At 49.8% G+C, this 23,191-nt stretch overlaps 10 protein-coding genes across 10 annotated transcripts; 7 read left to right on the top strand and 3 right to left on the bottom strand.

Moving 5' to 3' along the window:
- Nucleotides 1–908: 908 nt before the first annotated feature.
- Nucleotides 909–2,982, top strand: N7473_004983 (sugar transporter; the record flags this gene model as incomplete). Its single annotated transcript, XM_057150923.1, has 7 exons — nt 909–991; nt 1,082–1,539; nt 1,603–1,964; nt 2,024–2,173; nt 2,239–2,450; nt 2,514–2,606; nt 2,682–2,982. The coding sequence occupies 7 exons, from the start codon at nt 909–911 to the stop codon at nt 2,980–2,982; spliced, it is 1,659 nt and encodes a 552-aa protein (XP_057011033.1).
- A 706-nt stretch (nt 2,983–3,688) lies between these two features.
- N7473_004984 (translation machinery-associated protein TMA46) lies at nt 3,689–4,967 on the bottom strand (the record flags this gene model as incomplete). The annotated part of the gene is made up of 4 exons (XM_057150924.1): nt 3,689–4,130; nt 4,193–4,740; nt 4,823–4,840; nt 4,911–4,967. 4 exons carry the CDS (start codon nt 4,965–4,967, stop codon nt 3,689–3,691), a joined length of 1,065 nt encoding a protein of 354 aa, XP_057011034.1.
- A 998-nt stretch (nt 4,968–5,965) lies between these two features.
- On the bottom strand, nt 5,966–6,928 carry wos2 (Hsp90 cochaperone SBA1; the record flags this gene model as incomplete). Its single annotated transcript, XM_057150925.1, has 4 exons — nt 5,966–6,025; nt 6,097–6,306; nt 6,397–6,722; nt 6,904–6,928. The coding sequence occupies 4 exons, from the start codon at nt 6,926–6,928 to the stop codon at nt 5,966–5,968; spliced, it is 621 nt and encodes a 206-aa protein (XP_057011035.1).
- Nucleotides 6,929–7,479: 551 nt separating this feature from the next.
- On the top strand, nt 7,480–8,245 carry N7473_004986 (ESCRT-III subunit protein VPS24; the record flags this gene model as incomplete). Its single annotated transcript, XM_057150926.1, has 2 exons — nt 7,480–7,527; nt 7,598–8,245. The coding sequence occupies 2 exons, from the start codon at nt 7,480–7,482 to the stop codon at nt 8,243–8,245; spliced, it is 696 nt and encodes a 231-aa protein (XP_057011036.1).
- Nucleotides 8,246–9,053: 808 nt separating this feature from the next.
- On the top strand, nt 9,054–11,052 carry N7473_004987 (putative RNA annealing protein Yra1; the record flags this gene model as incomplete). The annotated part of the gene is made up of 6 exons (XM_057150927.1): nt 9,054–9,263; nt 9,328–9,357; nt 10,394–10,558; nt 10,615–10,685; nt 10,739–10,997; nt 11,050–11,052. The coding sequence occupies 6 exons, from the start codon at nt 9,054–9,056 to the stop codon at nt 11,050–11,052; spliced, it is 738 nt and encodes a 245-aa protein (XP_057011037.1).
- A 604-nt stretch (nt 11,053–11,656) lies between these two features.
- N7473_004988 (EF-hand superfamily Ca2+-modulated protein) lies at nt 11,657–12,410 on the bottom strand (the record flags this gene model as incomplete). The annotated part of the gene is made up of 3 exons (XM_057150928.1): nt 11,657–12,029; nt 12,129–12,343; nt 12,408–12,410. 3 exons carry the CDS (start codon nt 12,408–12,410, stop codon nt 11,657–11,659), a joined length of 591 nt encoding a protein of 196 aa, XP_057011038.1.
- Nucleotides 12,411–13,030: 620 nt separating this feature from the next.
- N7473_004989 (bifunctional C97 family peptidase/thioredoxin family protein) lies at nt 13,031–15,013 on the top strand (the record flags this gene model as incomplete). The annotated part of the gene is made up of 4 exons (XM_057150929.1): nt 13,031–13,066; nt 13,122–13,136; nt 13,214–13,435; nt 13,493–15,013. The coding sequence occupies 4 exons, from the start codon at nt 13,031–13,033 to the stop codon at nt 15,011–15,013; spliced, it is 1,794 nt and encodes a 597-aa protein (XP_057011039.1).
- Nucleotides 15,014–16,021: 1,008 nt separating this feature from the next.
- Nucleotides 16,022–16,760, top strand: N7473_004990 (uncharacterized protein; the record flags this gene model as incomplete). The annotated part of the gene is made up of 3 exons (XM_057150930.1): nt 16,022–16,186; nt 16,231–16,445; nt 16,496–16,760. 3 exons carry the CDS (start codon nt 16,022–16,024, stop codon nt 16,758–16,760), a joined length of 645 nt encoding a protein of 214 aa, XP_057011040.1.
- A 1,363-nt stretch (nt 16,761–18,123) lies between these two features.
- On the top strand, nt 18,124–19,160 carry N7473_004991 (heme-dependent oxidative N-demethylase family protein; the record flags this gene model as incomplete). Its single annotated transcript, XM_057150931.1, has 3 exons — nt 18,124–18,127; nt 18,189–18,868; nt 18,930–19,160. The coding sequence occupies 3 exons, from the start codon at nt 18,124–18,126 to the stop codon at nt 19,158–19,160; spliced, it is 915 nt and encodes a 304-aa protein (XP_057011041.1).
- Nucleotides 19,161–19,575: 415 nt separating this feature from the next.
- Nucleotides 19,576–21,286, top strand: N7473_004992 (Zn(II)2Cys6 transcription factor; the record flags this gene model as incomplete). Its single annotated transcript, XM_057150932.1, has 2 exons — nt 19,576–19,630; nt 19,686–21,286. The coding sequence occupies 2 exons, from the start codon at nt 19,576–19,578 to the stop codon at nt 21,284–21,286; spliced, it is 1,656 nt and encodes a 551-aa protein (XP_057011042.1).
- Nucleotides 21,287–23,191: the final 1,905 nt, after the last annotated feature.

Here is a 23,191-nt window from a genome sequence, read left to right on the forward strand (position 1 = left end):
AGTTGCATGGTAGTGTTTTTCCTGGTCCTCGGTTTCTGTGAGATCAGCCAAGGCAAGCCACCCTGGTAAAGCCAAGGAAAGGCGTTCTTTGCACGGCCTCCCGTGTGTCTGATCGAGGGGAGGCTTGCCAGGGCTTGCATTGTAAGGTCTTGGCGGGCTCAATCGCTCGGATCCACGTGCGGCATGGCGTTTTGGCGCATATCATCCAAGATGTCTATCTTGTTTGAATCTTGGACTTCTAGTAATCCTTATCAGTTCTCAAATATCCCACCATGAGATGGCCCTTACGCTCTTGATCGAGGGCGTTGGGGCCAACGTTGGATGCCTAGACCCACACTGTTTCTCCAGGTTTATTCCCCAGAGTGGAAGCGATGGCACAAGTGGAGTGGGCTTTGACATTGTAATTTCGGACTTTTCCTGTTATATGGGGCACTCCTTCGGCAAAGTACGGAATAAACCGTAAAATCCAATGAGACCAGTACCTTAGTCTATTCCTTTGAGGCAGGCGCCAAGGAGTGCCATGCCGCCGCCAAGATATTCCACATCCCCCGCCAAGAGATACTATATCACCATCCAATGATCTCATACGATTGCCAAGTGCTTCGTGTGTCGTTAAGAGTCATTGGTCCAGTTATAATCGAGCCGACGAGCCGCCCCCAAATCCAACTTACCGTGGACTTATTCCCCGAGTCTTCCCCATCCCCGCCACACACGTCTTTCCCCGTACCTTGGCCGACCCCATACACGGTCCCCCCGTAGAAGCCGGACAGCTCGGGTTACTCTTTATGTTAATCCGGAGGTAGACTGGGGAAATGACGGCTGCTATATAAGCTGTTACTATCATGCCCTAATTCCTTCTGGTTTCGATGTTTCGATCGATTTTCACCTTCTTGCGCTGCTAGGACGTGATGTTTGGTATTCCGAGGTTCTTTGGCTTCCGGGGCCGGGCTCTAAACTTGGCCATCAGTTCTCTCGGTAGTCTTGATTTCTTGTATGATCCATGCTCTCTGTTACTCTACCTTGGCGACACTAGTGGCGCTTATAGAGCCGCCACCAATAGCTAACTCGTACCTTCCCAAAGGCTTTTCGGTTATGATCAAGGTATCACAGGTGGTCTGCTAGACCTGCCGTCCTTCATCAAGTATTTCCCTGATATCGACAATCTGGATCAGACGGTCTCAGATGCTGTGCGATCTCAACGTGCTACGAACCAAGGTATTGCGGTTGCATCCTATAATTTGGGATGTTTTGTCGGCTCCATCTTATGCATCTTCATCGGTAATCCGCTCGGTCGACGCAAGACTATTCTCTGTGGCTGTATGACTATGGCTACTGGAGCTCTACTGCAATCTACATCCTTCCAGCTGCCTCAATTTATCATCGCTCGTATCGTCACAGGTATTGGCAATGGTTTGAACACGAGTACTGTCCCAACGTGGCAATCTGAGTCGTCACACGCACACGATCGTGGTAAGATGGTCATGATCGAAGGTTCACTTATCACCGGAGGGATCTGCCTTAGCTACTGGATTAACTACGGTAAGTGGAAAGCAGTCTACATTTTGTTGAATATAAGAGACAAGGCTAATCAGTCAAAAACAGGATTTTCCTTTATTGGTGAATTGGAGGTAGCTTGGCGTTTCCCGCTCGCATTCCAAATTCTCTTCGCCGTCGTGATTTTCTTCTCTATCCTTCACCTGCCCGAATCTCCACGCTGGCTTGTCATGCAAGGTCGGGAAGAGGAGGCTTTGGAAATTCTCGAGGCCTTGAACGAGAAACCCCGAGATGATCCTTACATTGTGAACGAGCTCATCGCCATTCGAGAAACAGTCAAGGAAATGAGCAAGGGCTCGTTCAGGAGTTTGTTCAAGATGAGCGAATACCGCGAATTCCACCGTGTGGTTCTTGCCTACGTCAACCAAATGTTCCAGCAAATCTCTGGAATCAATCTGATCACGTATTATGTGAGTGACTGCCTCGCTGGGACACTTTTTCTTGAACCTAGCTAACACATTCAACCCAGGCGCCCTCCCTGTACAAGCAAATTGGTCTTGGAGAAGGCAATCTACCCAAGTTACTCGCTGCTTGCAATGGTACAGAGTACTTCATGGCCTCCTTCATCCCCATCTTTATTATTGAGAAAGTCGGACGTCGGCCTCTCATGCTTTTCGGCGTATGTGATCTACCCTTCCTCGCTGGTCTCGTATATACATAGCTAATCAGAATTGACTATTCTAGGCTGCTGGAATGTCAATATCCATGGCAATTCTCGCCGGCACCAACTACCGCCTAACTCATTATAACGAGAGTGGTGCCGGTGTTGGCCAGGCAGTGTTCCTCTTCGTTTTCAACACATTCTTTGCCATTGGCTGGCTTGGTATGACATGGCTGTATCCTGCAGAGATCGTGCCATTGCGCATTCGTGCTCCGACAAACGCGCTGGCTACTAGGTAAGTACCAGGACAGTCCACGGCAGTCTTGATGCATCCATGATCTAACAAATATCTCGTTAGCGCCAACTGGATCTTCAACTTCATGGTCGTTATGGTCACTCCTGTTGCATTCGACAGCATCAAGTATAAGACCTATATTATTTTCGCCGTGATGTAAGATAACCCATTGGAACCCACCACCACGATACCCTTCCCACAAATTGTCCAGTTTGACTAACTAAATAACAGCAACTTCTTCATATTCCCGGCTGTATACTTCTTCTTCCCCGAAACACGCTACCGTTCCCTGGAAGAAATGGATGCCATCTTCAAGAAGTCGTCTAACATCTTCGACGTTGTGGGCATCTCGATCAAAGAGCCTTACCGCTATGATAAGCACGGTCAGCTTAAGCCGGAGTACCTCGAGGAGGCTATTCGTCGAGAGAGCGTTCGCCGTGAGAGCGTCATTCATGAGGACTCGAATGAGAAGTTTGATAGCGATGAGAGTGCTAATGATAAGCCTGCGGCGATTGGATATGAGGGGAAATAGGGGGTTGGAGACTGAGTGTAGTTGGTGATATATAGTCAGGCACGAGAGTAGATGAATTGTTTATCGGAGTAATCTTCTCAGCGAGAATCAGAGTCGGAAATATTTTCCAGGTGGATCTACGTTGTCGTTGCCTTTCATAAAGTCAGGGCTTTCCTTCTAGTGTCTACGCGGTTTAGGGCCACCGTGGAGAATATGGTGGCCGGGCGTGAATAGGTGGGTTCCAAGGTTGGTGTGCTGGCAACTTTGAAGGGCCGGTGAGGACCATTTGCTATTAAGATTGGACAATACTGGGAATGAACGGACTTTTTGCTAATAAAAGCAAGCTGCCATAACAAGATATCAGTCGTTAATTCTTCCGTCACATGAAAACACAGGATCCTCTGGAACCCTGCCCCCTTGGCCAACAGCAGATGCATCTTCTCTATCCACAATCTGGATTATTTTATATACCCAAGGTAGTAGAAAAGAATTCAGTCTGACAGTCAGCCGGGCCTCTAGGAACACGACCAGGTCACTCAGAGCGAATGCCCGTCTGTACATCTCAAGATGCAGGAACGGGCGACACGTCATGACAGTGATCACTCGGCGTTAATATCTAATCCCATTTGGACAGAGGAATCGTACCAGTAAAGTCGGTTCCTGAAGACCTGAAAGGGGACAGATCCTAGAAACACACGAAACCAATTTCGCGAGAGGGGTCAGGGACTCAATCAGCAGCCTCCTGCGCAATAGCACCGTCACTTGATGGCGGGATTTCCACTCCGGAGAGCTTGGCCACACGCTCCTCCTCCTTTTGCTCGCGCAGCTTCTCAGTCTCATTCCGCAGAGCCACCAAGTTCCAAACGTCGTCGTCGTCGTCCGAGTCGTCCTCATCACTGCTAGCTTCCTCCTCATCTTTCCAGTCTCCGCTCTCGAACATGGCACGACCAGTAGCCTCCTTGGCCTTCTGTGCCTCCGCCTCGGCGGCCTTCTTGTCCAGGCGCTCCTTCTTCCATTTGGCGAAGGTCTCTGGGTTAACCGGTGTCAAGGTACCAGTCAGCTTGTGCCGCTCTGACTCCAACCAATCTTCCAGCGTAAGGGTGTTCAATGGCGACTTGTCCATCAGGGCCTTTTCAGCCGCCTTCTGCTCCTTAGTCTTGAGGACGAATCTGCTCAACTTATCAGTAACCAACCCTTCACAAATGTAGAGAGCTTCGAGATAACCACATACCCTGGCGGCAAGCTGTGCTTATACATGCACTTATCGCCTCCGTTCGGACAGGTCCAGAACCAACCATACTTCTGGTTCTCCACTGCCTCGATAAAGTACTTGCACACCTTGTCGGTCGTCGTCCGTGGGTTACCGTGCTTGCTGAGCACGACACTGCGAAGCTTCTCCTCGTCCCAGTTATCCATAGTATCGGCCTTCTGCTTTTCATCGCTTTCTTCGGAGTCGCGCGAGTCGGTGTAGAGATCCTTCTTGGCCGCCTTGCGCTCGATGTTCAAATCATGACTGAATTTGCACTTCTTGCCCTTCTCACAGCCACCCTTCTTGTGGAACATGCACAGGACGGTCTTCGGGTCGACACCGAAGGGTACCTTTTGTACCTGGATAGGCTTGAACAGCTCTGCAGCCTCCTTCTTCGCTAGCTCGGCGGCCCTCTTCTCAGCCTCGCGCTTCTCCTTCTCGGCCTCTTTGCGCTTGGCATCGGGATCCTTGTTGGATTTGGCCATGGCCTGCAGCTGCTGGATCTGTTTCTTGGCGGCACCACCTTTTTTCTGTTGGTCGAGATTAGTGACGGTTGTCTTGGAGGCGGGGTGGTTTCCGGGGCGCAAAAAGGTGTTCCGGGGATTGACGTACGTTCTTCATGCCAAATGTCTATGGAAAGATTGAGAGGTTAGCGAGTCGGGTTTTATTGTTGAAATGTTCGGTATTAGGCATGACATACCTTGTCCTCGACAGAGGCCTGCTTCTTCTTAGGCGCATCGGCCTTCTTGGGCGGCATGTTGGCGGTTGTGGATGGTCACGCCGGACAGGCTTTTGGTGGGATAAAAATGTGAGATGCGCCCGATCGCGGGGATGAGCGGGTCGAATCGAAAGAAGGAAACGCTGATGCAACCTGAAAGAAAGACAGGGAACTCCCGGATGGTAGACGGGGTATCTCAAAGAGGGGAGAGGGTAGAATTAGGGTGGAGGTTGAACGGAGAGGGCTGAAAGAGAAAAGAGTTGAAGGATGAAGCCCTCCACAAATTCGAGGGGTGAGTGTGGCGGCACAATCTTTGATCAGCCAATGACCGCCCGTTGCGCGCCAAGTATACCCAAGCGGTCGACAGGGCGTAGGCTTGAGTATAGGGGAAACGGAGCAAAATACTACATGAAATAATGAGAATATTGAGTATCTCCAGTACTCAAGTGGTCTGGTAATACTCCATCAATATGTCATATCTACTCGAGCCTGCGGGTGTAGCGCTGGTTTTGTGCTGTGTTCTGCTTTGCGTCATCGCCAGGTTCTTAACGAAGCTCCCAGTGGCCGTGCGGCTGAGTAGACATGCCCCAGTATGGACAGATTACTAGTGTAAATGGTGGAAAAAAAAAATGGAAAGAGGGTGTTAGAAAACCCGACAGAAATGGCATACAAGAAGGTATGGTAGAATACCCTGCACAGGTCTACTCTGTATATCCTATCTGGTCCAGGCCTGCCTTCTCTGCTTTCTAGGGCTACATCTACTCTGTACTGCCACCCAAGTAAGATTCACTACCATTGCATTCATTCATTAGAGGGCTCCCTAAAATCATACCTCATTGACCGAGTATATCAACAAGGGGCAATGGCTCAACAAGCTGGGCTGTGTTGCTTTGGATCTACAAACAAAGGGGAACTCCCCGCAGCAAAATCCAATCGATCTCCGGCACACCGGTTCGTAGGCGCCTCAGCAGCACCCAGATTTTTCATTTCTGGTCATCATAGATTCCGTAGAAAAGGGGTAATAACAGCTCAAAAAATTAAGAAACCTCCTGGATCTTGGACTTGCCATCGGCCTCCTCGAGCTCGGGAAGCTCATCCTGTTGTGTAGATGTTAGTATCGAATCTCAAAAGGCCAAACTGTAGACTAGTGGATTGAGATATCACTTACGTCCTCCTCCTCCTCGCCCTCGATGCCCTCAGCACCACCCGCAGCACCAGCAAGAGCACTCAGGTCGGGCATGCCGCCGGCACCGCCCATGCCGCCGAGCTTGGAGAAGTCAATGTTGCTGAGACCGCCGCCCTCGTCGCCGCCGAAGCCACCGAAGTTGTTGGCGTAGTCATCCTCGGCAGCCTCGTCCTGCTCATCCTCATCGACCCACTGTATACAAGTTAGCGAGCCGCAATGTCACCCCGCCCCCACCAGCACCAGTGCAAAGATATAAAAGAAAGAATAGCGCGTGAAGCATACCTTGTCAAAGTCGGTCTTCAGGAAGTGGACCTTCTTAGAGTCCTTGAGAAGGCGGGGCCAGTACTCGAGCTTGAGCTCCTTCTTGCGCAGGACAAGCTCAACCTCACGGTCGGTGTGGTTGACCTTGCTGTTCTCGGGGTCGATCTCGGCGTAGAGGTCCAGGGAGACGGAGTATGTGACTCCCTTGCCAGAGGTGCCGGTGAAAGAGACATTGGAGGGAGTGATGCTCAGCTTGGCCTCGGCCTTAGGGACGTCGGGGGTCTTAAGGTTCACGTAGAGGTAGTTCCGCTCCGCATCGGAGTCGGAGGAGCGCTGAGCCCATGTGACTGTAATCCAGACACATCTCCAGTTAGCGATAGGGTTCGAAGATCAATCATATATGAATTGAGCGAGCTTGCGGGGCATCTGGAGCAAGGGAACTTGGGAATGGCGCCGCGGTTGACTGCAAAATGTGCAAGGCCGGGTGTTTAGGCCAGAGCGGGGAAGTCGAGCTGATCAACAACTTACCTTCGGGGTGCACGGTAGTGGACATGTTGTCTATAGCCAAAGGAGATGGGAGGTAAAATGGGGAGAGTGGAAGATGAAATCAGGAAAGGTCACTTAAAAAGCGATGGAGGAGTTAGTGTGGGCAGGGAGAGGGAGGAGTAGCTCGTTCTGCAGTGTCTTGCACCGCATTCACCTGTTAGAATGTACTGGAACCCCGTGGTTTGCCTGGTTTGTCTGTGTGTGGCCTGAGGCTGCAGGGAGGGACCAGTTGTGCAGGACGTCACCGGTCTGACTAAGCGAATGTCCCCCTCCCGCTTCCAGTTGCAGGCATCGGCGATACTGATAAGAGGGCAAGTGAGCAGTCACGGACTCTAGGGCGTCTTGTCTCGTTCCTAGATCCCATAATCGTGTCTAACCTTGGAACCATATTCAACTTATTATTGCCATTCAGAGAATGCTCGCTGCCATTCGTCCGATCACCCTACGTCGATCCTCATCCTGAGTCCCGATTGAACCACTCGCCATCGCCTTCAGCCGCCTGACCTACCCTGAATACTCATCTGTTGCGCTTTCTCGAGTCTATTGGAATTCACAATCATGGAAACCCTCAAGGCTGTCTTCTTTGGGCCAGATCCCCAAGCCCAGGTAAGCGATGCACTCCTCACCAAACCGCTGAGTTGAAGCCACAAATAACCCTCTGACTGGCCATGTCTAGATGAGGAAGTGCAATGCTCTCATTCGCCAGAATACACGGCAGCTCGATCGGGACCTCTATCAACTCAAAGCCTTGGATAGCAAGACCCGCCAGTATATCATCAATGCCTCCCGGCGCGCACAACGCAACCCATCGCAAGCCAAACAAGCGATGAGCGAGACGAAGACATTTGCGAGGGAGCTCGTGCGGATTCGGAAACAAACCACTCGCCTATCTACAAGCCGCGCCCAGCTACAAAGTGTGGGAATGCAAGTGAATGAAGCGTTCCAGGTTCGCAAAATCCAGGGTAGTCTCCAAAAGTCTACTGCCATAATGAAAGACGTGAATATGTTGGTGCGCATGCCGGAGTTGACTTCTACGATGCACCAACTCTCGACGGAGCTCGTTAGAGCGGGGATTATCGAGGAATATGTGGACGATGCCTTGCCCGATGATTCGCTATTTGAAGATGAACTCGACGAGGCCGAAGAGGAAGTTGACAAGATCCTGCAAGAAATCTTACAGGGCAAGCTCTCCCAGGCCCCTGCCAACCCGGTTGCTCAGCCTGTGGACGAGGCTCCCGTTGCTGCCGAGCCCGAGGAGGAGTTCGAGGACCAGGAGGCGACTCTTTCCCAGATGCGCGATCGTCTCGAGGCTCTCAAGAGCTAGCTTGTCTTCCTTATTGTTTACGTCTTATGTCTGCAATTGTTTGAAAGCGTCATTTATATTCTGTAGCCATACACATGGCTTTTGCCATTGGCATTCAGCCTTTTCTTCTTTTGGGACGGAGTTGGCGGGCTGTCATTCCATTGTTTTTGTTCACAGCCCACATAGAATGAAACTAGTAATTCTACCCTGGTTGTATGAACTTTTCTTGTTTTTCTTCCTGATCAACCCGGGTTGCAGCTGGCAGTATGTAAGACTTGAGAAGCCAATTTGGGGGCGATGTCGGCTGGGGGCTGTGCCTGCTCCAACTACGGGATATGGCTGTAGTCTCACTATTGGAAAATTGTCACATTTTCAATCGTAAGAAACATGCACACATTATCAGGATAGAACATATTGAGTGTCATTGTCTTGTTTCAGGCAGCTAAATGTATAATAAACAATGATCATTGATAAGAACCTCGGAGCCTCGATGCAAACAAGCAAAACCCGGATGGTGCCCGACTTCCCAAACAGGTTAGCGCTGGCCAGTGGCTGCCTCCTCCCTCCAGGCTCCTCTCCCTTTCCCTCCGCTTCCATCCTTCCCGCGACTCATCTCCCTCCATCATCTCTCCCACCTCCTGGTTTTCCTCTCCCCCCGTTTGGACAACCTCTTGATCAGCTCCGATCATCATCTTCTTCGCCTTCGAATACTGCCAACTTGCGCTACATCTCGTAGCCATCAAATACGCGTTCTTGTCGCGACTTGTCAGCTTGTGATCGCAAATCGCCAGCTTTGCTTCCTCTCTCTCATCCCCTCAAACCCATCACAATGTCTGCCAACCTGGACAAGTCTCTCGACGATCTCGTCGGCAACCGTCGCCAGAACGCTCGTCGCCGCGGCGCTGGTCGTCGCCCCGCCGCAAAGCCTTCCGTCGGCGGTGTCAAGAAGTCTTCCAAGGCCACCAAGGCTGCGGCCAAGGTCGTCCACCCCACCCCTGTTGCCCCGACTGCTTCCAGCAAGATCATCGTGAGCGGACTGGTACGATTCCCCTTTTTCTTCCCCGCCTAGTCTTTGATTGTGCATCCACTAATTCTATCGGCAGCCTTCCGATGTCTCTGAGGCCAATATCAAGGTATGTTGAGCTACAGGCTTGCGCCTTGGCTTTGATCGCCATCTTTGTTTCGAACCCCTCGGGCCAACAACGTCGACACGCGTTCACACACCTCTTGTCATGTTCTTCATACCCCCATCCTTGGTGTGGTAGTCGCTTGATGTTTCTGGCCCAAGGCAAAGACGCTCCTTCCCTAAGCTTCTGTGAAAAGAAAACATTCTCTGGCTGGCATTCCTGAAGCGGGAAGTTGAGCTCTGCCGCTGTACTTTCACGAGATGTCCTCTGCTTGTGTCCATGCCTACTTGGTTTTGGGAGATACACCTGCATGACACCCTCGGTACTGAGCCGAGGCTTAAAGGTTGAAATTATACCTCTGGCCGAATTGTTTGAGTCCTCTCTCACCTGTTCCTTCTTGGTGTTGTGACCTTGGGACGAGCATCAGCGAGCGCGCATCAGCATATCTGTGGACCATTATTTGCAGCGGCGAATACACTTCAACGCTCCCAGAGACGCTTTCTTGAGGATATTCTCGAGGGGTTTCACTGCTTCAGGGGGTGATACCCCGTCCCAGTGAGGCTGAGAAATCAGCATACAGAACGTCTACCTTGCGGCGAGGTTTAGCAACTCCAAACGATTACGAGAGGCTTTTGACGGAGATCCGTGTTAGCTGCGGTGCAAAATGTGTGGGCATGCATTAGCTACGCTTTCCGGCCCGTCGTCCCTCGTTCTGATCGCTCTCTTGGTGATTGATGGAAAAGAGAAGTGCTATGATATTGTTGCGAAAGATACGCAAGATGGATTTTGGATACAACGTTGTGGGCAAGGCTAGATATGCGTTTGTGCATTTGTTGCATGTGGTGCTGGATACTGTCTTCGGGAGGACTACATTCGACATGATGCTCTGTCGCTGCTGTGTGCTCGCTGATGCTCTTTACTACTGGATTGCCCTCGTCTTGGTTTCGCGCTGTCGCCGTTGTTTCACTCGACAATTCGACTACATATCACTCTAGCTCGAACTTCCAGGCAAAAATGCTGATCCTCCCTGTTCTTGCTATAGGAATACTTTGCCAAGTCTGCAGGTCCCGTCAAGCGAGTGATGCTCACCTACAACCAGAACGGTACCAGCCGTGGCATTGCCTCGATCATCTTCAACAAGCCCGACACTGCTCTGAAGGCTGCCAAGGAGCTCAATGGACTCCACGTCGATGGCCGTCCTATGAAGGTGAGGATGACAGTTGATGTATGGCCGCTTTGGATGTATGCTGATGTTTGCAACAGATCGAAGTCGTCTTCGATGCCTCTCACGCCCCCACCGTTCCCGCTCCCAAGCCACTGGCTGAGCGTGTTGTGTAAGTCTTTCCTCTGCTACTTCTCCGGTAGTTCCATGCTGATTTCTTGACAGTCAGAAGTCTCAGCCCAAGCCTGCGACTGCCGCCAAGCCCGCCGCTAACAAGGCTAAGGCTCGCAGCGGCCGTGGCGGTGCTCGTGGTGGCCGTGGCCGCAACCCAGGCCGTGGTAAGCCCAAGACTGTTGAGGAGCTCGATGCCGAGATGGTCGACTACTTCAGCAACGAGAATGCTCCTGCTGCTGGCAATGCTCCCATCGCCGGTGCTGCTCCTCAGGCCGCCAATGGTGAAGATACCGGCATGGCCGAGATTTCCGTAAGTCCTTTGACAGCTCGTGAGGCTTGTCCATGTACTAACATTGTACTAGTAAACGTGACGCTCACCACACCATGATCTCTCTGTTCGCTGCTTCCCTTGAACATTTCGTGTATTGCAAGAGGTCTTTTTCGGAGGAATTTGATAGTTGATGCGCGGGTCTTGTCTTCTGCTGTCCTCCCCTTCTTCTTTTTTTCTGCTTCTTCTTATGGGTGCTTCTTTCTTCTCCTGGGGCTTTTCTTTTCTCGACTACCGGACTTAATTTTCTTCTCGCTTCTCCGCACGAATCGCACAGAGGACAGCATGTATCTACAATCCAATAACAGTTCTTAAATGGGCTATGTCTCCGATTTCTTTTTGCAATTAGTAAATAGTAGACATGCCTAAGGGAGAAACCTAAGTCTCCTAGTTGTCATTAAACCTCGAAGGACCGCAATCATCGAATGGTAGACCAAGATCAGACAGCGAATGGATTCTCAGCGCTATGCAATTATCAACGCCATAAGTCCCTATTCACAAACGCCACTTGTAGCCCATATATCAAACCAGGAATTAAACCCAGGAAACCGAAATCCACTCATTACCAATGTACACGAACAAGATCCACAATTAAGGAACAATCGTCCATCATCCGACCATGACCCTCCCTCGACCCTAGGTCACACCTTGAAGACACCCGCCCGAATCATAACATCATGAAACTGTTCCAGAGTCACACCAGAACTCAACCCAGCACCCCCATTCGCCTCCAAAATCATATCCTTGAGCAAATTATCATCAATAGAGTCCTCCTTTAACTCGCGCGCAATGCGCCGCAAATGGCTCAACGAGATTGGCCCGTTTGAGCCCCGCGTGAATAACTGGTACGCTGTATCGACTTCTGCAGCGCGGGTATTGTCATCTTGAGAGCGCAGTTTTGCGGCGATGACCGAGACGAAGGGGCTGTAGGGGATGTAGCCGGTGGAGGTTGGGTCGGCGGCGGAGAGGATGTCGGCGAGTTCGGTTGAGTCTGTGGGTGGGATACCGAGGGCTCTGTTGGTTTGGTGGTTAGTTTGTGTTCTGGGGCTGATAGGAGAAGTAGATTGATGCTGGGTCGTGCTTTTGGGGTCCTAGTGGAGGGATGCAGCGTACACCATAGCTTTGCGCACGTCCTCGCGCGGCATGACGCCATCTTTCTCGCCGGGGAAGTCTTCGTTCGCATCGGCGAAGAGTTGGAAGACTTCTTTTATTTCGTTTTCTTCTTCGGCGGTGATGTCGTTCTCCTTTGCGAGCTTGGAGCGTGTGCGTCTGGGGGCTGCGGTGGTGGTCGTGGAGGAGCTAGCTGGAGCTCCGCGCCTCTTGGGCGGCTGTTTGGGGAGATTGTCAGTCGGGGTTCTTGCTGCTTCAATGATATTCAGTGGATTGATATACCATGACTCTAGCCCAGGAGATGTTTGCGCGGCTTGTGATTGGTGTTGGGGCTGGTGAAAGTGTAGGTAGTTTGTCGGGATCGAGATGGAGATCACGGAGGTTGGGGGAGGTGGGAAGGCACACATCGGCCGAGGTTTTATCTAGACAGTGGGATATTGGGTTATGTATGTATATACAACTTCTAATTTCTACTTTGTGAATCTCTAATAGCAAACTGCCTAGAAAATTAGCATCGTTCCTAACTCAGAATGACAAACAATCTAGATAGAGGAGGCGGTTTCTGTGGCTATCTTGTCACGGGTCAATGACGTTGGTCAGAAGAGAGCCCATAGTTGCTATCGCGATAGACAAAATATTCACGCCCGAAGGAAAGACGATTTGAAAATCTTTTGAATATGCATACTACTTGATTTAGAACCGATCACAAGAAATGTCATTCTTCACTACTTCCTTTACTCGTCAAATTCCGTGGTTCCAAGAGGAGAAGTCGGTCGAAGGCCTCCGAAAGGTTCACGGGTCTTGGTGCTGACGTGATCCGCCTGGTGCCTGCACCAGCCTGGCGCATATCAACACGAGGACCGGACCCTTTTTGGATCTCAAATTCGAATACACACCATATCACCATGGATGTTGAGCTCTACGTCTATGACCTGTCTAAGGTACAAAAAAGTCCCTCTCCTCTGACCGGGTGCAGCCTCACTGACTAGTCCACAGGGTCTTGCGCGAGTGGTAAGTGACATTTCACGCGTATCACAAACCAAGCAACAATCAATGAGAAGCCCGTTCTGACATGAAATGGTTCTCAGTACTCTCAACCCTTAACGGGTACTCAAATAGATGCCATCTATCACACCTCGCTAGTCATTAGTGGGGTTGAGTATTACTTTGGTCAAGGCATTCAGACAGCCGCGCCGGGCAGTACTCACCATGGCCAGCCGATGGAAAGGGTCCACATGGGAAAGACGGAGCTCCCCAGCGAAGTCATTGAAGAATATCTTGGCTCCCTGTCTACTATCTATACTCCCGAGGTATGTCACCAGCCGAACCCGCCCAGGTTATAGCTATCCATCTCTGACATGTTGCAGTCCTACGATCTATTCCTTCACAACTGCAATAACTTTACACAGGACTTTGCCATGTTTCTAGTGGGCAAGAGTATCCCAGATCATATCCGGAATTTGCCTCGCACTTTCCTGGAGACGCCCTTTGGTCAAATGATGAAGCCTCAAATCGAGGCCGCTCTGAAAGGTGTGACACAAGGCTCTGGACTGGGTCCCGTCCCTGGACCAAGTGCTCAGCCTGCAGCAGCAAGACCTGCTCGCGCTCCTGCGGCGCCTCCATCAATGGCACCGACCCCGTCGCCACTTGGCATAGTTCGAAATGTCAGTAGCTTGACACAACTGCAGAGCGAATTGAGAGCCGCGTCAAACGCGTTCGCCGTAATCTTCTTTACCTCATCAACATGCCCACCCTGCAAAATTGTCTATCCGACTTATGACCAGCTCGCAGAGGAGGTCGGTGAAAATGGCCGGCTCATTAAGGTTGATGTCGGCTCAGCCTACGACGTGAGCAGGGCATATAACGTGCGCTCCACACCAAGTTTCATATCCTTTTTCAAGGGGAAAAAACAGGATCAATGGGTTGGCGCGAGTCCTGCCCAGCTCAAGGGTAGAGTTCGAATGCTCCTTGAGCAGGCAAATCCAACTCATCCCCATCGGAACCTACGACTACCTAGTCTACAGCGAGAAATCACCAATTTCGTCATGTACAAGAAGGTTCCGCCATTGGAAAAGCTCGTGCAGAAGGTTCCAGCGGCATTCAAAGATGCCCCGAGTGTCGCGCCAGTCATAGAATTTGTCAAGCTCCGTCATGCTACAAGCAATGGCAACACTCCCGCAGCGGATATTCGAGTCCCTGATCTTCACGCTTTCGCTACGACTTTGAAATCAATCTACACCACTCTTCCTAGCGATAGTCACTTTGCAGTAGTCGATCTCATCCGCCTGCTATTCCTCGACCCCCGTGTGAGCGGCTACTTCGCCGAGGAAACCAATCACGCCACCCTCCTCACTCTCCTCGCACCGCTTTCCCAAGAAGACCTATCATCACGCCCATACAACCTTCGCATAGTTGCTCTCCAACTCGCCTGTAATCTGTTCAGTACCCCACTCTACCCAGACCAACTCGCCTCGCCTTCCTCCCTCTTACGTGAAACCTGCCTCCGACTAGCGACAAACTCCCTCCTCGACTCACAATCCAACATCCGCGTGGTCGCCGCTTCATTCGCTTACAACCTTGCTGCATTCAATCACAATGCCCGAATCGACGGACATCCTGATCGTCTCCCAGAAGAGGACCAGGTCGAATTGACTGCATCCTTATTGGAAGCTGTCTCGCGTGAGGATCAAAGCCTCGAAGCTCTACATGGTCTTCTATTTGCTCTGGGCCTGTTCGTTTATGAGGCACCCGTAGATGGTATGTTGATTGATCTTTGCCGTGCGATGGGCGTGAGAGAGACTGTTGCTGGCAAGGCCCAGATTCCGGCTTTGCAGAAGGAACCATTGCTTAAAGAAGTTGGGGAGGAACTGTTCGGCAAGGGGCTTTAGATAATCTTACATACGTGATTCCCGATAATACACTTGACTTTATCCGCTATACCAAATTCATGGGCCTCGAGCACACCGGCTTTGAGAGGTAGAGACTCCATATCCCCGAATGACCCAGTATTGCTATATACCTTCAGGCTCTTTCTTGATCCTTCCACACGTAATATGAGGCATATACTCGGTATGGCATGGCTGTTGGATAGCAGCAGTTGAACTGACGCCGATTAGAAAAGAATAATCAGCCTCGGTATCGTGCAGTGGTTAGTTCGGTACCTCAGACAACGACAGACTTGCCGAGTATCTGAAGTAGAAGCACAACTCAGAGCTCAGTTTACGGGTTTGGCTTGTAGTTGGCCCCTGGTTAACGGCCCCGTCGACGATTCCTGGCCGACACATGGAGATTGTGAATCAAAATATCCGCTCAGGAACTACATGGACTGAAGTACTTACTCTGGATTATTCACTCTCTTGAGCGGTGCCCATCAGCCGCCACAAATTTAGGTATGCGATAGATGGTACTTTTGAGAAATGCAGAGTTCTGATTCTCTCAACCATGGGCCTGGATTTCCCAAATTTCATACAGTTGTTTCCACGCATCTCCTAGTCATATTAAAAGAACTCTATAGCACGTGGAGTAGTTGTGTGTTTGATGTGGTCTGTAATGCCTAGTGGGAAGTGGGCTTCGTCGAGATATCCTCGGAGCCGAGGCCTGTACCGTTTCGATTCGACCAAATTTAGGCCAATATTCTTAATGATCGATAGCATCGATAGCTTAATTTCAATTCTTCAGGTCTTGTTGAATATCAGGAACCATTCGTTTCTAGGGTCCACTGAAACACAATGTTCTCCTGGGAGGGTCTACCCGAAGCCTCAAATTTCGGTCTCCGACTCATTCCAACCATGTGCAAGGCGATATTTCTGAAGTATTTAATGCTCTTCATGCGCCTCTCTCAATCGATATCAGAAGAGCAAAGTTTGCAAAGGGACATATCGTTTCAAATTCTCATGATGTTTTCCCAGGCTTTCCTTCCATTACTACTTGCCCCCTTGATTGTGGCGTCACCCACACAATTGGGCCGCCGGCAATACATCTCCGCCAATGACCTGACCTCGGGGAACTGCAAAGATGTTATGTTTCTGTTTGCTCGAGGGTCGACAGAAGTTGGTAATATGGTAAGAATGCAACTTATCCGAGGAGAGCTATGCTGACTTTTTAGGGCACTGTTGTCGGGCCTGACGTGTGTGATGATTTAGCTCTCCAACTGGGAGGCAATGTGGGCTGTCAAGGTATTGGGGGTGCCTATACAGCCGGCCTGGCAGAGAACCTCCTCCCCCAGAACACAGCGCCTCAAGATATTCAAACTGCAGTGGACATGTTCAATGAGTGCAATACTAAATGCCCCAACGCCAAAATTGTCGCTGGTGGATACAGGTATGTCAATATCGATCTTCTTTATGGACTGGTGTCTAACACCCTTCTAGCCAGGGAAGTGCCGTCATTGATAATGCAATTCAAAAGCTATCTACGGGAGTGAAAGATAAAGTCAAGGCAGTGGTCCTCTTTGGATTCACTCGCAATCTCCAGGATGCTGGTAGAATCCCCGGATACCCGAAGGATCAAACTAAAGTTTATTGTGCAGTAGGCGATTTAGTCTGTGATGGAACTTTGTTTATCACTGCTGCCCATTTGACTTATGGTGCAAATGCCGGTGATGCTGCAAGCTTCCTCGCCTCTCACGTGAAATGATGAGTAGTCGACAATGGAGCTGGCCTGACGATCATGGGATTCTGTTTTACTGAGAAACAACCTTGATGTGCTATTCTCTAATTGGTCTGAGTTTCTGAAGAGCCTGTTAGGAAAGCATGGTGATTGTTTAAAGCCGAATGATCAGGGGCGTCCCAGTATCAGTGGCCTGTAATGTTTCATATTCGCGCGTTCCAATTCTCAATAGATAAATTACAAATATAAAGCTCACACCTCTGGTTGCAATACATTGCTTGAAACTAGTCTACTTCTTTCCCAAAGTTGTTTGAACAGGGGTTCCTAATGGTAGGGTCCATTTGCCATTTCTCCAATGCCAGACATTTCTAAGCGCATCCAAAGAACTCTTCTCTGCAAGCCGAGCCGTCACTAGTCGCGGAAAGGTTCGTTTGACCGAGAAAGAGCCTTTGAGGGATCTGGCAAGCAGTAGATGATTTCGGGCCGACTCTAATAAAGCCAGCACGTTCGACCAACCACTATGATCAATAATCACCATCGCCAAGGATCTGGTCATCGCATTGTCCTTTTAATTTGCCCCGTGAGGTGCGCAAGCTGAAGTACCTCAACAATATATACTCAGACTCCGTGAATTCTCTCGAATCCTTGGACTTTGCAATTATCTTCGATGTATGCTTGGAGTTGTGTTGTTCGCAATCTCGAGACGGAATTGGTTTTGATTGGATATCGCAAGTCCGCTAAACCCAACACAGTAACTTTTGGGAGAAAGTGACAATGAAAGTGGATCCCAAACTCCCTTCTTGCTTAGACTGCCAATCACATAGCAAGATAGAATACCTACCGTTCTCTTCTCATTCTCTAATCCAAGGCATGGAACTATGACGAGAAACTTCACGGTGCTGGGTGGTTACCCCACAATCCCGAAATCCCGACATCGGATGGAGGGACCGACTCTGACTCGTAGGTCCATCACAAATCTCTTTCACATCTTGAAATATATTCGATTCTAATCTTCAACATCTAAGAAGCCTTAAAACTGATCGGACGGCAGCATTTGGACCAACGAAGCAGCTGGTGATCTAAAGTTCAAGCAAGAGGGATGAATTCTCGGCTCTTTGGCCGAGCCTGCACTTCAGAATGGCCCTTGATCATTCAGCCAAAGGCTCTTTTAGACACGCATCCAGTCTCATTGTTCTGGTCGACTTTGGTACTCGCAGTGCTTCTTCTTTTAGCACGGCTTTATCAAGGTTCTAGGTATGGCAAAAGAGCGTCAGTTCTCAGTAAAGTCACAGCCAACGATGCTTTCAGAATTGAACTGATCAGGGACTTTAAATTGAACTCCACCAAGCCGCCTGTCTTTCGGCCGTTCAAGCCGAAGTATCATTTGACAATGGGTACGTTCCAGGACCCAGATGATCTATTCCCAGACAAGCGCTGAGTATTCAATTCCACTAGGGATTGAAACAGTAGACCGCAATGACTTGTTGCTGTTCGACCAGACTTATTCGGAGCGACTCAGTCTTCGAGAATCCCTTCTCCGAGAATATCCCGATGATGTCGTGGGAGTCACGAACGAATCAGACACAAGGATTCGACTTGCGGTGCAAGAGCTGTACAATTACCTTTTTCAAACTTATCTCCCTGTCCGGTATCCGTCTATCTTCAAGATCTATGAGAACAAAGACAGCTCCACTGCTATGTTAGAGAACTTGGTAACACGTCAAACCCTGCCGATGACTATGACAGTTTCAACTCCTCTTCATGGCGCCTTGAGAACAATTGCACAGAATGTCGACGAAGACTTTTTTATTCTTCTACCTCAAAGACAAGAAGATAGCAGTGAAGAAGTTTATGTTCTCGAAGCTTATGCCGCATGCTTCCCATCTGGGTTCCAGCCCAAGGAGAAGATTGGCAAAAAGCTAGCCGAAATCCATGGCCCGGTACCTGGGTACAAGGAAAAGTTGCAGAAAAGTATGGATAGATTCTTTGCTAGGCTTGACCCTGGTCGCTACGTCAAACGCGTCAATTGGAGTCTTACAGTGGACGAGGAGCTTTTTTCAAACTTTGACAAGAGCAAGCCAGCGTTTGAAGGAACATTGAAGAATCTTTCCGTGGAGGACCTAGATCTTGAAAAGGTATGTTGTTACTCTATTTCAAGTCATATGGTATTGTGACTCAAAACTGTCTTACATCCAGACATTTTTGCGCTGCGAGCGCCAAACCCTCCACCGTCTTCCAAATTCCGGGGCTATTATCTTTGCTTTCCACACTTATCTCTACCCAATTCAGGATATCAAAGACGAGGGTAGTGGCGAAGATCTTGCCCAAGCTATAGATGGGCTTGAGAATGGAAGTGTTCGTGAAATGTTCACATACAAAAACGGAGATAAATGGGCCAATGCTGTGAGAGAGTTTCTACGGAGTTAGCACGTTCTTCTTCAGATATGAGGAGGCTTTACTATGTATCTAAGAATTCAACAACATATTACCATACGTTTTCTCATTTTTCTTCTTCTCTTAAGACACAACGCTTAGACCGACTTAAAATGATAGAAGAATATTAGAACAAAAAATAGAGTTCCTGTTGGTACCTTATCATCCCAATTTGATTGGCTGTTGACTGCTCCACCACAATTCCCACGTCCTTTTTGCGGGGTCGGCAAAAGGAGAAATTCGCCTCGCTACAGAGAAAAGACCGACGACCGATCATCCAAATCTCAAACAATCGAGACTGCAAAGCATCGACGCCTCCATTGATGGTATACCCGAGTATAGGGCCATGTCGCAGCATACCCGATTCCAGCCATAGCTCTAGGTCCTCGGACTGAACACAGTCGATAAGATGTTGAACGTTCGCATCTCCTCTTTACCCCCAGATCGGCAGACTGCTGCCAAAGGTAGGCAGGCCTCTTGCGGATTTCCCTTCATCAATGACCTGTCTGACATCTCTAGATTGCCGGCGGTGTATCAAACGGCGCATTAAATGTGATCGCAGCACTCCGCGATGTCGCAAATGTACCATTCGCGAGTTTCAATGCCCTGGATATGATGCGATTCAACTCAAATGGGGCCTTGGTGTCACCAGGATACAGAAACCGTCCGAGAAATCACCAGTCAGCACGCTCGGGGACGTATCTCAGGACGCAGATACATCTGCGAGTGCTGCTCTAGTTCCCCGGACTAGTCTTTCTCCTGGAGGTGATATTGTCTCATGGACCGATCAGATCACTTCTCCAATATCGGTTGAAAGTACACCATCACCTACAATCGACAGATCCCTAGTCGATAGCTATACATCAGCCATTCTATCCCGCAATCTATTCACTCATTTCAACATCAAAGTCGCGCCCCGGTTGACCTGGGTTGATCGACCGGACCATCCATGGCGCAAAGTTATCGCTCCGCTAGCACAGCGCTCGAAATGCCTTGGCCTCTCGATCCTGAGTGTTGCAGCTGCCCATCTATCATTCACATCTTCAAATCCTCTACCTACAACAAATCCCACTCAAAGCATCAACCATCGTCTCCGCGATGCAAGTCTCCACATGCTCAATCAAAAAATCAACACCGAGCTAGCAAACTACCACTCAACATCCGACCATCTCTCTCGAGATTCAACTCTGATCGAGATCCTAGCAACAACACTCGTCCTCTGCTACGGCGAAATGCTTATCCCGCACTCAACAGACTGGAACCTCCATCTTCACGCCTGCCGCGTCCTCATCGAGCGCTACACCTGGCGCAACAGACACAACAAGTCGCCCAACGCTGCAATCGACTTCATAATCCGCGAAGTCGCCGATATCGAAGTCTTCCGCAACATCGGCGCCTTCTCAATCGAACAACCCTTCATAACAGACTCCCTCCACCCACAATCAACACTACTAGACGACTACTTCCACACCTTCACAGGCGTCTTCCGCGAAATCACCGCCGAAGAAAGACGCAGATACACCCTTTCCCAAGAAGCGAACCCCTCCACTGGAAATCAATCACTATCACACTCACACTCACACTCACAATTACCCCTGCCTCCCATCGACATGGCACCCTGGCGAGCCAAGATCGAACTTGCACACGCCCGAGCCTCTGCCGACACAACCCGACTAATCACAACGCACGGCTCCAACACGCAGAAATGGATGGACGCGATCATCCGGGCCGTCTACCACGCTAGTCTGATCTACGCCTACCAGTGCCTCGCCCCGATAACCGAAGCTACCGCGGAAATCGGGACGTCTTTGCCTATTCTCCTGGCGGAAATAGAATTTCTAACTGCCGGGCCGGTGCATAGCTTTTCCCATGATATTTTTGTGCCGCTGTTTATTGCCGGGACGGAGTGTTGGGATGATCCGAGTAGACAGGATGCCGTTGAGAAACGGTTTCGGGAACTATTGGCGGCGATGGGGATTTGGTGTAATTTTACGGCGTTGAGGTTTTTGAAGGCTTTTTGGGGGAGGGGTGCTGGGACGGGGGAGTATCATCGTGTTGGGGGGTGGATTCCTTATGCGAGGGAGAATGAGGGGGATAATGGGCCTTTTCTTGTGTTTTAGATACAGGATTTCCAAGGTGGATGAAGTCTGAAGTGTTCTAGAGCATCATGACTATAGAATAGAGCAACCACCTTCTGAAGAAGGAGAATGCAATTTAACCGGGGTCTATCTATTTACCCTACAACAGCCGACGATGGATCGTGAAGGATCTGACACAGCGCTATACTTATCCTGCATGGCGTATTTCTGATCCACATGCGCGGTACTTTGTTTCGTGCATATGGAAGAACTGCATTATCAGCAAGTATTATCAATAGGATCTCCCGTGGGACTTTTGTCCAGTTCACCGACTCTTCCGGGTGACATGTCGGTACATTCAGCGTTGGGGCGAAGGCGCCAGCAGATGACGGCCGGAGTCGCCGTTGTTGGTAAAAATGAGTATTCCAGTTGATAAATAGATGTATCCCCCCTCCCCCACTACTCTCCCTTGGATTTTCGGGGAGATAATACAATGACGCCCAGTGTCAACGTCAGATAACTCATTATTGCCTTGTTGGTCCATGTCGTATCCATTCTACTTCTAGTTTTAGTAGGAATGGTGTCAGATTGCCAGCGTTGCTCAAGCTCGACGTGGATTAGAAATCCGATCGATACTCAAGGTACTTCTTGACATTTCGAATCTCGAACTCAGATCGCCATACGATCTACTTCATCTGGTTACATCTTGCGATGATTCACATATTATCCCGCCATACTCTCTCTATAGACAATATCATACCTACTACCTAATACCATAACCAACTAACTATCATGTCGCACTCGCACCCCCACGCACACAATCTCCCCCAAATTCCAACCAAACCCCCAAATCTCACCGTTGCATGTCATCTGCAGGGCCAACCGTCAGATGCGAGTCACAGCCCCTCCCTCGTCCCCATCCACAATCCAGAACTGAAGAAATGTAAGGCCCAGTCATCCTCATGCCCGATAGCCGATTACCACGTCGTATCTACACGAGGCGACCGACCGGGGAGGGCAGTGACAGGGCAGGGAAGGCAGGACAGGGCTGAAGGCCCACGTTACGTTAGTGTTAGGCTGCATCGATACCTACACGAGGGAGGTTGTTCCATTTTTATCGCGGGGGCCAGGCCAGGGTGTCGTGTGTTGTTGTGGTGTACGAAGGGGCCAAGGTCAAGGGTACAGTACCTTCATGTGTACAAGGTCTACATTTGCATTTACATTTACATGTTCCTTAATTTGTCATAGCACAAACAAAATGATTCCAGACGAGACGTGTTTCGATTGCTAAAAGCTAACCTAACAACGGGACTAGAAATCCTGACCGACAAAAAGACATCCAAGCGTGCCCAACGCGGAGTATGTATACCCCCGTGTGTCCCTCAGCGGGCCACATCACACCGACACCTCGCGGATCGCGGATCGCGAGGCGCGGGACGAACGGTGCAGGGGGGAGAGGGGGAGGAACACATGAAGGTGAAGAGAGGTGGCGTGTGGCGTGCGCAGGGCTTGGAAAATCCCAGATAGCGCAGTGCGCGGGAGCGGGTAAAATACAAAATGAGGCGCGATATCGGGGGCGGACGAAAATAACTAGGAAGATTTTGGATGTTTGAATAGAAAAGAATTCATGACATGAAGAAATAATAACTAAATTGGATGGGTATCTAAGCTAAAAAATGAAGACATGACAACGCTAAAACAGGGCATACAGGAAATAATAATGGGGGAATCAAAGCGTGAAGCAAAAAGAAGCAGGCTAGATAATCATGAAGAAAAACACCGGGACCGTTTCGGGGATGCAAATAGAGTCAGACGACCAGGGAATAATAATGCGGAAACAAATCATCAGAAATGGGAAAAACAAGATCCAGCGCTGCAACACCATGCGAGAAACTGTCGGAGGGAATCAACGGGAAAGGCGAAAAAGTAAAGGCAAGTTATGAGTCA

Source organism: Penicillium subrubescens, assembly GCF_028828155.1.
Source record: "Penicillium subrubescens strain IBT 31985 chromosome Unknown utg000003l_segment0_segment0, whole genome shotgun sequence".
Taxonomy (NCBI): domain Eukaryota; kingdom Fungi; phylum Ascomycota; class Eurotiomycetes; order Eurotiales; family Aspergillaceae; genus Penicillium; species Penicillium subrubescens.